The following is a 16694-nucleotide window of genomic DNA, read 5'->3' as shown; positions in this document are numbered from 1 at the left end:
CCTCCTCTTGCAAGTTTTTCTCCATCCTCATCTGAAGTGGGAGAAGCGAGTGACCGGGGTTAAAGCTTTCCCGCCCCACACATCTCCAGTTTCCCAGGCTCTCCTTTCCCAGCAGGAGCTGTGCGCAGCCCCGGGCTCCACTGGGACCCTCGCACTCCCAGCGCCCTGCCAGCCGCCCCTTCGCCTCCCAAAGCCCGGGGTACTGCCGGTGCCCACCCCGGGGTCGCCCGGCAGCAGCTGCCCTCACCCCGGGGTGTCCTTGCCCTTCGCCTCTCTGCTCGGCTGTCCTGTCCACCTCTCCCCTTTGCATTCCTCCTTTTCGCAGCCCTGCCTTTGCATCCCTCCCCTTTTCATCCCTCCCTTTCCACCTCCCCCTTCGCACCTCTCTCATTTACATCCCTCCCCTTCTCCTCTCTGCCCCCTTCGCATCTCCGCTCTTTTCCCATCTTCGCTCCTCGCATCTCTGCCCCACTGCGCACCCCCTGCCCCTCCACCTTCTGCACTCCCTGGGATTTCAGCCCTTTGGGTTTCTGCCTCCTGGTATCCCGCTTCGTGCCCCCCTCCCCACACCCCCTACCCAAACCCTTAACACCCCCCTCCCATCCCCTGCCCGGCCCGGCCGCGGAGCCGCCCGCCATGCCGCCTCCCCCGCGGCTGCTGCCGCTGCTGGTGCTGGGGCTGGGGCTGGGGGGCCGGGCGGGCGGCGGGGGGGGCTGCCAGCTGCCGGCCGAGTGGCGACCGCTGAGCGAGGGCTGCCGAGCCGAGCTGGCGGCGATCATCGTCTACGCGCGGGTGCTGGCCCTGCACCCCGATCCCTACGGTTCCTATAACTACCTGCCCTGGCAGGAGGGTCCCCCGGCCGGCCCCCAGCAAGGAGCCGGGGGGCTTTTTTATTCGGCCGAGATCGAGCTGCTGTGCGACCAGGCGTGGGGCAGCATGCTGGAGGTGCCCGCCGGCTCCCGCCTCAACCTCACCGGCCTCGGGTACTTCTCCTGCCACTCGCACACCGTCATGCAGGGCTACGCTTATTTCTTCTTTCTCCGGTGAGTCCCGGGATACCGGGGGGGGGGGTGGTGGGGTGGCGAGAGTCGGCATCCCGCCTCCGGGACATCCCCGCTCCTGCCCGGGATGGGTGCGTTCCACCCCGCTGCCGCTCTCCTGCGTCCACCCACAGTTTCACCAAGGAAAAAAAAGAGAAAAAAAATCACAAAGAACCCACCCACCCAAACCCATAATATCCCAGCATTGCCAGGCAGCTGCTGCTGCGGAGGTGCTGGGTGCTGCTGCTTTTGTTTTTACGGCGGGATGGTGACTGTGCCTGCTCGATGGAGTTTGGCATAGGAGTTTAAAACTCATCCCCAAATACTCACGCCATAGCTTTCTCTCGGCTCTCCCGTGCCCCAGCCAAATCCTGACTCCGGGCTCATCGAAAGAATAAGAAAACAAACCACGATGTGGGAACGCAGCCATCGCTGTGACCTTTCAATCCAAGAGTGTTTGCGAAATACTACTCAGTGGTTTGTTTCGAAATATTTGGTATATTCTTACACCGGGTGCATAACGAAACACATTTTGATGCTGTCTGTGGCAACATATTTAAACACATTTTACACCAGTTATTTATTGACTACTTGAAGGAGTACTTAAACTCCGACATCAAGGGCAAAGTGATAAAAATTCAGTAGAAACCATGGGCCAAAATGTAGATTTGCCTCATTCATGGGGGTTCATTGATGTCTGCAGGGTGGCAGGAGCCTGTTAGGTTCTTACTGGTCCAGTCCTCCATGGTGGAAATTGCCGTCTTGGCAACTAAGTGCCAGGAGAGCCGAGAGCCACATCCCAGCTAAAAGTCTGTCTGGGTGACTTTGGAGGCACTTGTTGAGCCAGGCTGAGCTACGACGGGTGACTTCTGCAGGAGAGAAAGCCCTGTTCAGCTTCACAGCAGGTTGCCCCGCAATTTGTGTTTCAGAATGGATGAGAACTACATCCTCCTGCCGCACGGAGTCAACTTCCAGGAGGCGATTTTCCCGGACACCCAGGAGAACAGAAGGATGTTTGCAAGCCTGTTCCAATTTTCTAACTGCTCACAGGCGCAGCATGTCTTGAGCTTCTCCAGCGACTGGGAGATTCAAGAGGACAACCGGGTAAGGGATTTTTTTTTTGCTCTCCAGTGCTTGTTTTCTAAGTGGGCACAGACATTCCCATGGCATTTGCGAACATACGTATATGAATGCAGAGCAGCAGGTCCCTGATTTTCCTGGTCATTTGATGGCATCATTGGCAAAGGAATGCATTGGTGGGGAGATGTTAAACTCTGTTTTCAAAGCTGACCTCTGTGTTAGCTCTTTAACATCCCATGGACCTGAGCCAAGCTCAGTATCAACCTGTTCATGAGCACTAGATTGGAAACCAGCACTGCTTGCTATCCTGTCCTACTCCGACCAGACTGTTCCTGATTTTGCTGCTTGCAGACGCCATACTTTAACTTGAGTGGAAATGTTCAGGAGCAAATCTTTGCTTTTTTTTTGCTTCTGTGTTCACCTCACGTAGTGAGAGCAGTGCTTGGACCTTGACAGACTGTAAGGAATTACTCTTACCTAACTCCACACAATAGCATAAACTTCTACTGGAGTAATCTCTTTGCAGCAGCTGGTGAAAAGTAGACTCTTGAGGGCACGGTTCATCTGAGTGGTGAGGGCATGGTTCATCTGAGCAATGCCAGCACCTCCTGCTGAACAAGCTGAGTGAAATGCCTCTTTCTCCTCTCAAGGGAGGCCACAGCAAGTAGTTCACCCGCTAGGCGATGCTCCCTTAAGAAAGTACATTTTTTTTGTATGAAAAGTCCAATGATGCCTGTTGTTAGTGGCTTCTGAACGCCTTTACGGGGCTACAGTTTGTGTAATAAATGCAGGATTTTAATAAATACCTCCTGGGCAGAGAGGAGCAACCTGCAGTTACATGTGTACGTGCTCTGGATGTGCTGGGAGAGCCGTTTGAGTACCAAACTTTGTTTTATGAGGCCAGTGGTTTTCACTGGTAGCCAGAACATTTTAAGCATCTCTTTAGGTCAGGATGGACAGGGCATGTGTTGTCACTTGCATCTTCTGTGGATTCACCCAAAGCACAATATTTACGCATGGAGGCAGATGCACTCATGGCTTTTTTGGGAGACGGAAGGAGGGAGCTCAGTGGCTGGCCGAGCCCTTTCCCTTCACCAGCTGGCTGCCCACCAGCGTACAAAGCTTGAGCTGCTGCGCGGCTGTCTGGGCAGTGACACAACCCCGCTCCTTGGGATGCCCCGTCAATGAGTGTTTTCTCACTGCTGATGTTCTGGGATGGGAATGAGGAAGGGTGATGTTCAAATATACATTTGGGGACAACAGCAGGAATTGATGTTTAAGAGAAAACGAATCACCTTACAAATAGATCGCTGAGCCGTAACCCTGGCTGGGCAAGATGCAGGAGGCAGAGCCCTAGTCACTGCCTCCTCCCTGCCAGCCCGCAGGCTTCCCAGTGCTCCAAGCAATGTATTTGGCAAGTAAAGGCTCTGCCGTTGCCAAATCCACAGATTTTGCTTTGGGGAAGCAAAGTGGCATTGGGGTACCACCAGGTCCAACTCCCAGTGTCTGCTCGCCATGCCTCTGAGATGTCTGTTTAGCTGCGCTGAGCTAAATGCAGGGAATCTCGACGGGCTGGTGCTCGTTTACGCCAGCAACAAATCTTGCCGGTAAGCTTTAATGGAAATCACAAGGCAGAAACCCCCAGGGTAAGTTGGGGCAACCGAAAGCATATGTATCAAAAGTGCATTTCAGCTGTTGCGCTCTTTGACCCTGGGCAGCTGTGAGCAGATCGGGGGGGGATTAGAGCTGCTGGTGGCACAGACCAGGACTGGGGGCTTTACATACTTCAACACCCACCCATCGAGTGAATAAATTCAGCGCAACTGACGGACACTTTGTCTCCTCTTCCTAATGAAAAGTAAAAGCTTCCTCTGCACCAGTTAAAAATAGTTTGGGCTGACTGTGCTCCCATTCAGCTCCTGCATCTGTGTTTGCCCAGCTGAGCGCCGGCTCCCGGCGCCTGCGTGCCCCAGCCTGGGAAGGGGGTGGCATTTCTGACTGCCATGGTATTAGGACTTTGTTCCCAAGCTCTTCCCAGTGCAGGTGCCCATGTCCAGTTCTCTGTAGTGTTTTGCTCCTCTCTTTGCCTTGTCACATCAGACAGCAACTTCCCCGTCTGCCACCGCATCTGCTCACGTCCCACTGCAGTGTGAACAATTTCCATTTCCAAATGCGCTCGGCCGAGCTGTCCCATGCTGGGTCCTGAGCTGAAACCTGTGGCGTGTGCCGGCTTCGTGGCACAGAAAGTGAGCATTACTCAGAGCATTATTCTTGAAGCTTTTTGGAAAAGAGGCCTTAGGGAGCCTCAGGACACCCAAGGGGGGCTTCTGCAGTGGTGTCAAGTTGTGGAGAGCTTGGACAGAGAGGGAAGGGTCTCCTGATGAGGCTCATACTGCAGTGAGGCATCAGGGGTCTCACTGGCTGTTGCATATTGACATAAATCACTAGTTAAAGCCCATCACCGATGTTTCGTGCGGCCAGAGGGAAGACATGAAGACACTGAGATCCTCAGAGCAGAAGGCAGCTGGGGTGAAGGTCTGGTTCCAGGAGTCGGTAGCTAAGGTTCTGCCTCCGGGACTTGGGACAGCTGTGTGAAGGCGCATCTTAAAAAGCACCTCTGTCAAAAAGCAGCGTGCCTCAGTAGGTTTGGGATAAAGGAGTGATGAAATCTCTTGTTTACAGCTGGATCCTGTACTCTGGCAGACTTTTTGAATCTCTGTATTTGCTCATGGCCTTGTGCCCAATTCTTGATCTATTTCTGGGGTGGACGTTTTGAGAATTTGGTGCTGGAAGCATGTGCAGTTGCAATGGATAATTCATGTTTGTAGCTCTGGGCTGAGAGAACCCCGTGATGGGTGAACATCTTTAGCCTCACGTAATGCTGCTCCCAGCAAGGGTGTGCCTGAGCCAGCTGTGGAGCGGGAGACCCAAAGGTGACCACTGACGTGCTGTCCTCCTGCTCACCCTCTTCTCTCTGCTGTATTCCTTGCATGCAAACAGTCTTGTCTGGGCTCTCTCATGGGGTGAAATGAGAAAAACTCTGACAGCTCCTTCTCCTCCACTCAGCCAACATATCTGATGATGTAAAAGAGAGATGCAGGAACTTCTCGATGCACTGGGATGCACAACCTGCCTTTTCCGTTGCAGGAAAACACTTTTAATTTTTGGAAAGCCCCATGGCTCATGGAGAAAGGAGGCCAGACCCAAGGTGCATCTCCTTGGGGCTAATACATTCCTGATCCTGGGCCTGCTGCTGTCGCTGGAAGCTAATTCCAGCTGAGTTTTTAAGCCCCTTGCTGCTGGGCTGACAGCCAGATGCTGCTCTTGATAGTTTTCCAATAACCCCACAGACTTATAAATTCTTGCAGGCGCTTGTTCTGTCCACTCTAGAGAGCAACAGTAGCTCTGACTGGTGTTTCTTTAGGCACTTGCGTTTTGGCTTCCAGGTTTGCAGAGGCAGTAATTAATTGGGCTCCATCCTGACTTTTCTCACAGCCCCTTAGTGATGTTACAGACCTCCTGCTTTACTCCAGCTCGCTGTTGCAATGGTTTCTGCAAGGTTGTTGCTAAAGCCCTGAGTTCCCACCAGACTTGTGGTTGAAGCTGGGTTTTTGACCAGTGGCTGCAACTTCTTGCAGAGTGAGGGATCCCTTCTTGCAGCACGTTGCAGGTGTCTGGGTCCCAAGCTTGGCCCAGTCCCAGAGCTGATGTTGGTGGAGAGAATAACACAGGAGCGCTCCTTTTTCCCCCTCAGAGTTACAGTTCTAGTCAATTCTTCCCACCCTCTGGCCTTGGGAGAAAGGCAGTATTTGCCTATCCAAGGAATCTTGCGGTCAGCAGTTTCTTTTAATAAGGTGCTTTTATTAAAGAAAGGAAAAATTAAGAAGTAATAAAAACCTGATTAAAATTCTTAAGAGCTTCATGTTTTTACCCAAGCCTCATGTTGACCACCTGCGGTAAGACCCACAGACATATCAAAGAGTTTGCAAAGTCTGACAGCCTCTTATGCGGGCATGCCAGGCTGTCCTGCACCGGCCGGCCTGCAGCCTCTGGGTCACCTCTGCCGTGGGAAACCACCCAAGACACCTCTTTTCCTTTACCCCCCGCTTCCCACAGTACCCCTAGAATTGCTCACAAACCCCTGCGTGCCACCCAGTTATTCTCCAGTGCAGCTGATGGTGTTGGTGTTTCATTACTGATGCTTTTAGGGAGCAGCCTTGCAACCTTTTCTTGGTCAAAATGAGTGCAAGGGGTCAGAGTTTTGTTTGAGAGACAAGGACGAGCATTCAGTGGTGCAGCCAGCATCCTCTTCCAGAGACAGAGAAGGGGAATGGAAAAATCCTGAAGGCCCCGAGAGCATCCGGATGTGCCAATGCCTCTTTCTCAGGACAAATTTTTCATATGGCTCAGTGATAAACAACACTTTTCTGCACGCGGGGGCTTGATTTCTGCTCGCTCAAGCTGGGAGGTGGGAACCATCCCTGCGGTTTCCCCCCTCTCGCAGTGCCTGCGGCTAGGCCTGAGGGTGATGCAGTGGGTTGGGATTGAAACCTGGGCCCCCTGAAGAGTTTTACCATTTTAGTGCAAATCTAGAGGCTGTAATTTCTCCTCCTGACTTGGCTTTCTGTACGGTGGTGTGATCTTGTAAAGAAGTCCTCTTGCCTTGTGTGCACACAAGGGATTATGCCAAAGTGACATGAGGTCTGGTGGCAATAATGTCTATAGAAGTGTCAAACAGTGCTTGTTGTGCTTCGTTATTCAGAGGGGTTTTAACTCCTGGCTTTGTCAGCAGATTGATAGGGAAAAGTGGTCTCTTGGCCTCCCCTTTTATTCACGTGGGAGAGCGGCAAGATGACCCTGCGTGCATCGTAGCAAGGGAATAACCGCAGCGTGTCAAACCGACTGTGAGCAACTGTGAGAGCACTAGCACTGTGATAAAGCCCACGGAAATTAAGGAGTCCAATAATTGCAATTAAGCCTGGCGAGGTTGCAGGGGGAGATTATATCTTTTATTAAGCCTCTCTCCCTGCATTGCGTCTCCTCCTCTCAAGCATCAGAGCCAGAACCCCGCTGGTACTTCAATTGATTTAGATGAAATCTCCAGAGATTTATCTGGGTAATAACAAAGCTTCAATGAGAGTAGTCGGTGCCCTAAATGAAAAGCAAGGTAATTAGTGGGTTAGCAGGGCAGTCCACAAATATCTGCTTAGCATCTTTGGACCTGGATCCTCTTCCTTGGTGGCACTTTGGCTGCTGTAACAACCTGTTGACCTGATTAGGACACCTGCAAGGCTTTGGAGCAGCTGAAAAGGGAACCGGATAAGAAAAGCAATGTAATTGCATAAATGACCTTGCCATTATTATGCAAAGCAAAAATTAAATTAAATGGCCTTCTTCCTCTGCGGAAGTAGAGGAAATAGTTTCAGAGCTATTTGTATTTTAGCAACGACCGCGTGCGTGAACTGGGAGCCGCCGGGTCGAGTCACTCCCCGAACCCATCTGTGGGCAGCGGCATGTGTGCTCAGCAATGGCCCCAGCCTGGGTCTTCCCTGATGATCTCAGCCAGGCAAACGGTAGCGGCTCTCATTCAGTGATACTTCACAGGATCTTGAGGGCTTAAATCACAGAGAAATAGCAGCTTACACAAAAGCTCTTTGGGCTACCAGAGAAGGGCTTGCATGATTTTTGTCATGGGAATCTGTTTTGCTCCATCTCTCCAGGCAATGTGGCCCTGGAGAGGGGAAAAGAAGATGGAAAGGAGGGGAAAAGAAGATGGAAAGTTGGGGAAGCCCTCATCATTTTTCTGACCTGCCTGATTTTGAGTCTGGACAGTGATTAAATAGTATCATGGTTAGAAAGTGTGGATGGGTACCTGCTGGAGAGATGCTTGCGCTGTCTCTGGAGAGAGCCTGAGTTGCCCTGGATACAGGGACCAGAGCTCTTCCTGCCATGGCTGAGATGGACATTGATGATGCTGAAGGTGACTCCACTACATGAATCATACAAAGCCTGACCTCTCAAAAAAAAAAAAAAAGCTGATAACAGTAATGGATTTCAGCTGAAATTTCATCCACGGTATCCACCAAGATAAAATGAAAAAGCAGTTTTGTTTTTCTCTTTTAAAAGTTAAGTACTTCTGCTTTTGAGGAGTTCTTTCTCTGCTCCAAGTGCTGGGAGAGGAATTGCAGGACTGGAAAATGCCAGTCGTGGAGTCCAGAGCCAGCAGTTTTAGGGGAAGGACTGGTCTGGAAAAGAGCAGGCAGCAACCTGGCTTGGTTAAGGCAGTTTTCTTTAATTCCCATGTACTGGCCTTTTGTGTTTGCTTGTGGCATGAGCCGCATAAAGGATCCTCCCTTCTCTGGTCCTAAGACACCAGGAAAATAGAAAATATTCTCAGTTCAAAACACTGCTACGTGGCAAGAGGAAGGCAAAAAGACCTTGAAATAAATGAAAATAAGATCCGATATCTGGAGGTTTGAAAATCTTGTTTTACATTTGACTTCTTGCCCTGCCATTTGTTAAAGGAGTTGTTGCTCCGTTAGCCCAATAGCATGATAGAAAGCGCGCATCACTTCTGGGTTGTTTCAATAGTGTTTTACAACATTTTTGTTTTCCTCCCACAAACCCACCCAGAGCGCACCCCCTTCCTATGATTTGTGTTTAATCTGAATACATGTAAGCAATATTAGATGAAATAGAGAACTGCTGACAAGTGTCTGGGATGAGGGTAGGCCACGTGACGGTGGCTATATTCGAGTAGCATCCCTGGGAGTCTTTTGGCATAGAAATGGAATTGACTCATTTCCAAATCTTCCCGCCCAGCCTGTGGTAGGGGACTCTTAGAGGTCTGATTGGCATCTCCCTGTCAGTTTTTTGTCTCCCTACATGCACACAGGCTGCTAAAATGCAGAATAAAAGATCATGGAGGAGATCTGTGGGCTTTAAACTGAAAGAGGGTAGATTTAGATTAGATATAAGGAAGAAATTTTTCACCCTGAGGGTGGTGAGGCACTGAACAGGTTGCCCAGAGAAGCTGTGGATGCCCCATCCCTGGAAACATTCAAGGCCAGGTTGGATGGGGCTTCGAGCGACCTGGTCCGGTGGAAGGTGCCCCTGCTCCTTGCAGGGGAGCTGGAAATAGATGATCTTTAAGGTTTCTTCGAAGCCAAATCATGATTCTACGATCATCCATGGGATGTTTCCATTCCATATGATCATGATTCCATATGATCTTTCTTATATTTATAGCACCCAGAAGGTGCTCTATTTTTATGGTATCTCTTAGAGCCACCTTCTTTCTGTATTGAGGCAGGTTTGCTGGTTGCTATGTACAGCATAGAAGGGTTGACCTGAGATAGCATGGGAGTCTTGAATTTGATGTCAGTTGTGAACAGTCTGAATTTGGTGTTAAATAAGGAGTTTTTCACCACCCACCTCAACTCTTGTCCCCGCTGGCAGCTGTGACCAGTGGAGAACTGCCAAGGTGAGGCTCCCACTTAGTGTCCTCCTGATACCAACGTAGGTTCACAACAAGGTGAGGGGAGTCCCACATCAGTGTTCTAGGTCCTGGTGGATGAGTCTGGACCAACTTGCTCCCTATCAACCCACGCAGATTACTCCAGAGCACTGCTCTGTCTGGCCTATGTCTCAGGCACATCCAAGTACTTAATATTCTCAAAAATATCTGGTTTCCAGCTCGCCAAGCAAGGAAATGCCTAGGCAGCCATGGGTGTGTGTGTGTGTGTACATGACTGCCTCCTCTGAAGGGTGAAATGGCAATCTTTCCAGGAACTGGCAATGAATGAAGACCCACATGGCTCCAGACTGCTTTTAATTATCCAAAGCCACACTTTCAAGAAGTTCTGCCAAATGCACTAAATTGTTCTGGATTTCATGCCATGAGGCTATCTCCTGCTGTACATGAACTTTCTGGTGAGCAGGCATCTGACCTCATCCCCAGAGCGCCTTTTTGGCTCTCAGTCTGGCTTCTTCAACCGCCGGAGGGGTGGGAAAATGCCGGTGGCCATGGAGGCAGTTGGTAGTGGTGGGCTGAGCTCCGCACATCGAGACACAAGCATGGGGCTGGAGGCATCTCGCTGTCTCTCCTGTGTTTTGGACCAAGGCTGCCTGGAGGGGTGCTATATCCTTGGGGTTTCCAGCCCAGAGGTGGTTGAAAGATGTGCAGTGGTGCTGCTGAGCACAAATCCTGCCTCAGTGCTTGCTTAGCTGGACAAAGATTTTTTTGGAAGCCCCCAATCACTGCCTCTTAGCCAAGGGCTGAAGCAATGTTTTTCCCAGTCATGTTGGAAAGATGCATCTACCTGGCTGGGGCTAAGTCCATAGCGTGCAGCACAGGTAAGATGTTGCTGCTGTTGTCTCAGGGTAGGTAGGAGAGATGGGACTTTCACTGATCTGGTCACATTCCCTCTATGTTTGCACAGAAGTGGCCAAGGTAGGAGATACCTCTTTCTGGGGAGGGCAGTGGAAAGTTTGAAGTTACCCCCGTGAGCATCCACATGTGAAGGTGGGCTAGGAATTGCAGCACTGTAACAGGACGTGGACCTCTCATTCTTACGCTCTGGAGATGACACTGTCATGGGAAAAGCAGCAATAAGAAGACATGAGGAGGCCAAGACTGACTTTGGTCCATTGTCTCCTTGCCTGTGTGTGAGCATTTCAGTGATTCCTCTGCTTTTCTGCACTGCCCTCTCATTGACAGCCTCCCCAGCATGGGAAGGTGAAAGAGGACATCCCACCACACGTAGACTGGGAAGGGGGAAAGTACTGGTCAGCGAGGGAGGCAACTGGAGCTGGGCGGTTACTGGAGCTGAAAACTGAAGGGGTGCAGGGCAACACATACTTTAGAGTGCTTGTGTCCTTGTCCAAATCACCTTCCTCTACACAGGTTCCTGTATTCAAGGTGCTCCCCTGGGTATCTAGGACCTGGCCTCCAAGGAGAAGGGTTGAGGCAGGTGTTCTTGTAAGGTGGACATGTTATCTTACTAACCTGAGGCAAAAACAAAACGTGCAGTCCAAAGAAGAAGATCATGGGTGTTTTTTTTGATCCAGTCATGCTTAGTATTCATACTTGTCTCATGATCTTTCAAACTTAGAAAGTGGAGGTACTGACTTAGCCTGAGAGCTACTGGAAGATGCTCAGATATATCTCCTGGCACCCCACTCACAGTAACCCACTGGGACTATTTCAGTGCTTTTGGTTTGGTTGGGAACAGGAGGGGGAAGCAAACATCTGAGCTGGGTGCATTTGGCTCTTCACCTGCTTGGATTCTCCTAGGCTTTGGTTAGGGCTGGCCATTTTGGGGAATACATTCAGAGTGAGTCCCAGGAAAGTCTGCTGAGCGAAGAGCAGCTAAAATGAATCAGAGAGGTCCCCAAATTCTGTGTTGTTCAGACCAATTGTGGGAGCCAGCAAGCCCTTCTGTAAATCTGCGAGTCTGTAGATGTATTAGACATTTCTGTGTGTGCAAATCCATGCTTCCTGTTGGTCAGTATTTGGGAAGGATGATTCATGTGGACCAAGGGTTTGGGGCCAGGATCTGTCCTCGATGCACACGCTGCTCCTACAGGTACTGTGGGCAGAGCCCATCTTTGCTTTAGTTGCTGACCTCAGTCAACCTTGAATCCAGGGAAAAGTCTTTTCTTTTCACTTTTCTCTCTCTCCTGAACCACCTGTGAGATAGATACAGAAAAAGATGGAGCAAAACAATTAATAAAATCAACAGCCACCAAAATCCAACCGGCAGCTGGCAGATGGGACACCTGTAATGCTGCCTGTAACTGGATCAGTCACTGTGGCTTGAAGGGAGATGAGATCTTTCAATTTGGGACATATTTTCTCCCAGCCCATGCATTTTGATGTTTATTTTCGCAAGCGGCAAGCCAAGTTGGCTCCGAGGCAGCGGTAGTTCAAATCCCTAATGGAAGCTGCAGATGGAGTCTTTTAAAGCCCGTCCTGCCTCCGGCAGCCAAGCGCCTTTCCGAATTCCCCTGGAGAAGTGTCCTTGCCCCATTGCGCTCGGCCAGGAGCTGCCACGTGGTGCTGAGCTTGGCGTTGCTGCCGACCCTGGAAGCACGCAGCCCCTTGCAGCAGCTAACGCGAAGTGACAAACCAGAGCGGCCGGGGTGGAGGGACTGGGAGGATACGGTTTCAGTGTGACCAATTGCAACTGGTTGCTGCTCAACTCATTGCAGGTGCCTCTGGCAGCTGACTGAGTGACTACCTCCTTTTGCTGCCCCAATTTACGGGGTTTTTTTTTGGAAGAAGGCTGCTACAACTGTTAGTCCAGTTATCTGTAAAATGAATGACAGTGGGGAAAAATATATGGAGGGAGAAGCAAGTTTCCATGACCCTGTATAATGTGAAGGGGAAATAATATGACTAGAAAGCCAGGTCTGAATTTCCGCCCAAAAAACTTAAGAGCAAGCAAGCAAAAAAATATTTCCTGAGATCTGAAAGCACTTAAGGGACTTGTTCTGCAGTATTTTTGCATTTTCTAGATCAGAAGTACTAGCTACTGCAAGAGGGAATGTCAGTGCAGTGTTTTATATTGAGACAAGATGTAGGACAAAAACGCAAGCTATGACGTACATCCTGTCATCCTCAAACCAACTCATCTTTGTCACCATGCAGGAGTAGCGGGACGATTAGATATTAGGAAGAAATTTTTTACACTGAGGGTGGTGGAACATAGGCCCAGGTTGCCCAGAGAGGTGGTGGATGCCCCATCCCTGGAAACATTCAAGGCCAGGTTGGACGGGGCTTTGAGCAACCTGATCTGGTTGGAGATGTCCCAGCTCCTTGCAGAGGGGTTGGACTGGATAACCCTGGAGGGTCCCTCCCAACCCAAACCATTCTATGATTCTATGATTCTGCAGATGGTAAAAGCGAGGCAGGCGTGTTAGGCTCTGTATCCCAGTCTAGTAAAGAAAATATTCTTCGACGCAGGATTTATCCCCACTGGGATTAGAAACAACTATCTGAAGACTTTTTTGGTCTGTAAACTTACCAGTCTAAATCCTGTGCCCGTTCCCCTCTGTGCCTTGCAGCCTTGTTGCACAGGCAGTGCTGTACTTTGAGCAAGGAAGTACGTTCAGATGGGTGACACAAGAACAACAGGGGTTTGCTTGTTTGTCCAAACAAAAGCATGTTGGTGGTACGGACCCTGGCTTCCTTCTTCAGGTGGATAGTGACATGTGTCCTCTTTGTTGCCTCAAAACACAATCAGTTTGTCACCTCCATTTTTTTTCACTGTCAACCTATTTTTGAGCCTATTCATTTGTTTGACTTGCTTTTTTGTCTTTCCAGAGCCTTTAGACAGGGTCTGAACACAGCTATGTTCTTCTGGATGCTTTAAATTATATTTTTTTATTGTGGAAAAAATTCAGTTAGTTGCTGAATGGTAGCTGGGGAGAGAAAGGAAGGAAAGTCAAAATGGAGGAACAGCCTGTACTGACATTGGCTGAGGATAGGAACAGAAATTCAGATGCTGTAAGTCCTCATTTCAATTACATTGGTAAAGAAGTCTTGTTTCAGAGGATTTCAAGCACGAACATCCTGTGTTTCATTGCAGACCAGGAAAGCTCCTTTCCACCTAAAAGCATCATCTTGGGGTTTGGAAGGGAAGGGATAATAAGGAAGGGGCTTAGACACAGCAGCCATGGGGGAGCTCTGCTCATGCTTGAAAAGAGCTCTGAGGTCTCAGATGGGTGGGAGAGAGTTTATTCGTGGTCTATAAAAGATGCCTGAAGGTGAGAATCTCTGTGTATGTGGCTTATGTGTGAGAAGGAAACAGGCAGCTTATTCTTGGTCTGTAACTACCTCTGTTGGGGAGATATCTGTAAATAGAGACAAAGAAAAAATCACAGATGTAAATGAGAAAAAAATGAAATAACACGGAAAAAGGAAATGAGGAAATAATCCACCAAAATACATAACCAACTGATGTGGTGAAGTTGCCATCATTTACAAGATTTTGGTCAAGTTGGGAGATCGCTATGAGTCTCTTAGTCAGAAGAAGACACTATCCTTTGGCTGCTTGCCTCTGCAGGAAGATCCATTTTATGGGTCACGACGTGGCTCCAGGAGTGACTATATAGGGCACTCTGTCCCTATCCACTTCTTATTCCTCAGATTGGATGGCTGTGGTGACAGTAATGACTTGCTCCCTCTGGAGAGGATTTAGATCCACCACGCTGTGGCTGACCAGCTCCAGGAGGTAGCAGATAGCATCCAACGCCCATCAGCTGGGTTTGAAAAGACAACCTGGAGGTGAATTTTTCTAAAAATCACTTACAAGTTCCCTGGGCCCTTCAGACAGCTACAGCCATGCTGGACATGAATGCTGATGTTGGGAAAAGACCATGGATTGGAAACTAACAGTTTTAAGAAGGCCCCAGGGAAGGGTTCTAACTGCAATCAGTTACTGAGTTTCTGCCCTTTTACATGTTTTAGGCTCACGCATGTTTTGCCTGAGTTCAGTGAACACCTCACGATCTGTCCGTTGAAATCCTAATTGAGCCTGTGTTTTCTGAAGTCTTGATTTCAAAGGGCAGGGGAACGAGTGTGATTCTTGGTTCTTTTCCCAAAGGTGTGAAACTGTAGATTAAATGTATCCTGGAAATAATATTTTATGCTCAAATCTTTCCAGCTGCAATAAAAATGGCTCAAAACCACATCCAGTGACAAAACCCTCGTATATTTAACTCATGTCTAGAAGCAGCTGTAATACTGATGGGAAATGTCCCGGTGTTTCCAAGTCAGTGGCACTCTAGAGCAACTGGAATGCATCCCGCTCCTTACAGACAGTCGTTGCTCCAGAAACACATTACAGATGTTGAAGATGTGAAGGAGCTGGCTCCTTCCATCACAGCATCAGGACAGAGGAGGACTAAAACCAAAACACCAGACCAGAGGCGTCCCTGATGCCAGCCTGTTCTGTGTCCAGACTTCAGGATCGACCTCTGATTTGGTTCCTATTGTCAGGAGCATCTGAAATGGGAGAAGCCTCCTGTGGTCCCTGCTAATGAAGTGGTGTTTATCATGCTCTGGTAATTGCATTTGCTGTGGTATTTACAGCATTTCCTATGTTTTGAAATGGAGAGTTCTCAGGCTTGCCCAGGGCTGATTGTGTACTCTAACCTGCTCCTGAGCCCACTTCTGTCCTTAAACATTAACACACACGTTGGCAGTGTCCAGGGTCGGTCTCAACCCTACAAGTACCGAGCTGGGAATGTGGCTATAGCAGTGTTAACATTTGGTCTCCGTATTTACCAGGGGCAGGATCTTGTCCCTTGCTCTACAAAACCTAAGGAATTTTCTTTTCTTTTTATTTTTTTTTTAATATCTTGAAAAGATACAGGCAGCCCTTGCAGGCAGCGGTACAGGCAGACAATGGATGGAAGGAGGGGAGGCGGGTTCTCAATTTAGCTAAATCAGGACTCAGAGCAATTTGAGACTGCAAGAGCAGAATAGAAGTTCTTAAACACATTATCACAGAGGCATTATCAGGAAATATTCCATCATCAATTTTTTCTGCCCTGACCAGTGGCAGATTCGCCCTAGACCTCATGGAGTCCACTAGACAAAGGGGAAACTTCTAGCAGCTTCTTGCAGAACCTACCACTGTAGCCTTCCCTCACTAAACAAAACAAACACACACCCTCAAGCCCAGCAAGGTAAGAGATGAGGCCAACTACGTGTCACTAGCAGTTCCACCCCTGGGTCGTAATCAGCAGTCAAACTGAGAGACCAGCTTTACGGGAGCAATTCAACTGCCTGTTGCCATTTGAGATGCTGTAGGGGATCTGAGAGATAGACCACAAGAACAGGAAGAGCAGGAAACGTGCGGTTCGTCACTTGAACATCACCTTCTCAGATTAGATATAAGGAAAAAAAAAATTTTTACAATGAGGGTTGTAGAACACTGGCACAGGTTGCCCAGAGAGGTGGTTGATGCTTTGTCCCTGGAAACATTCAAGGCCAGGTTGGATGGGGCTCTCAGCAACCTGATCTGGTTGGAGATGTCCCTGCTCCTTGCAGGGGCGTTGGACTAGATGACCTTTGAAGGTCCCTTCCAATGCAAACTATTCTATGATTCTCCAGTGGCAGCTGGAGCCGACATGGGCATTTCAGATGGCACTAAGTGTCGCAGGGTGTGCAGCTGCATCATACTTAATTGTATATAATGATGAGAACTCCCTTTTAAATATGAAAATAGCCAGCAGAAATACTGCTTACGGAAATGCTTGAGAAAACAGAGGTATGTGATACTACCGTTGTGTCCTCTGCTTTGCAGCACTGATGCTTTCTCTGTGCGTAGATTGCTACTGAAGTGACAGGTTAACGAGTGTGCATCTTGTGGCACACAAAAGATGATGGGGAGTCAGTCCAAACATTGAGACTGATTCTTCTCATGACCCAAGTTGTGCTTGCAGTGTCAGCTGCATTCGGTATTCCTGACTTCTTCTCTAGGGCAGCATAGCATTTGGAAATCCACGTCCAGCAAAATATCTGAGTTGAAAGAGCTCCTTGTGTTCCACCCAGTGGTGAGGCTA

The 16694-nt window shown here is 49.2% G+C and overlaps 1 protein-coding gene across 1 annotated transcript in view; it reads left to right on the top strand.

Moving 5' to 3' along the window:
- The first annotated feature begins 448 nt into the window (after positions 1–448).
- CCDC3 (coiled-coil domain containing 3) overlaps positions 449–16694 on the top strand; it is a 42976-nt gene continuing 26730 nt past the window's right edge. The window contains exons 1-2 of the mRNA XM_086739941.1: positions 449–1043; positions 1970–2144. Coding sequence (XP_086596067.1) covers positions 637–1043; positions 1970–2144 — 582 coding nt within the window. The 5' untranslated portion in view covers positions 449–636. The remainder of the gene's footprint in view (positions 1044–1969; positions 2145–16694) is intronic.

This window comes from Chlamydotis macqueenii, chromosome 1 (assembly GCF_036417535.1).
Source record: "Chlamydotis macqueenii isolate bChlMac1 chromosome 1, bChlMac1.mat, whole genome shotgun sequence".
In the NCBI taxonomy this organism is placed as follows: Eukaryota; Metazoa; Chordata; class Aves; order Otidiformes; family Otididae; genus Chlamydotis; species Chlamydotis macqueenii.
Note: the sequence above shows the minus strand (reverse complement) of the source record. Positions and strands in the feature narration are given on the sequence as shown.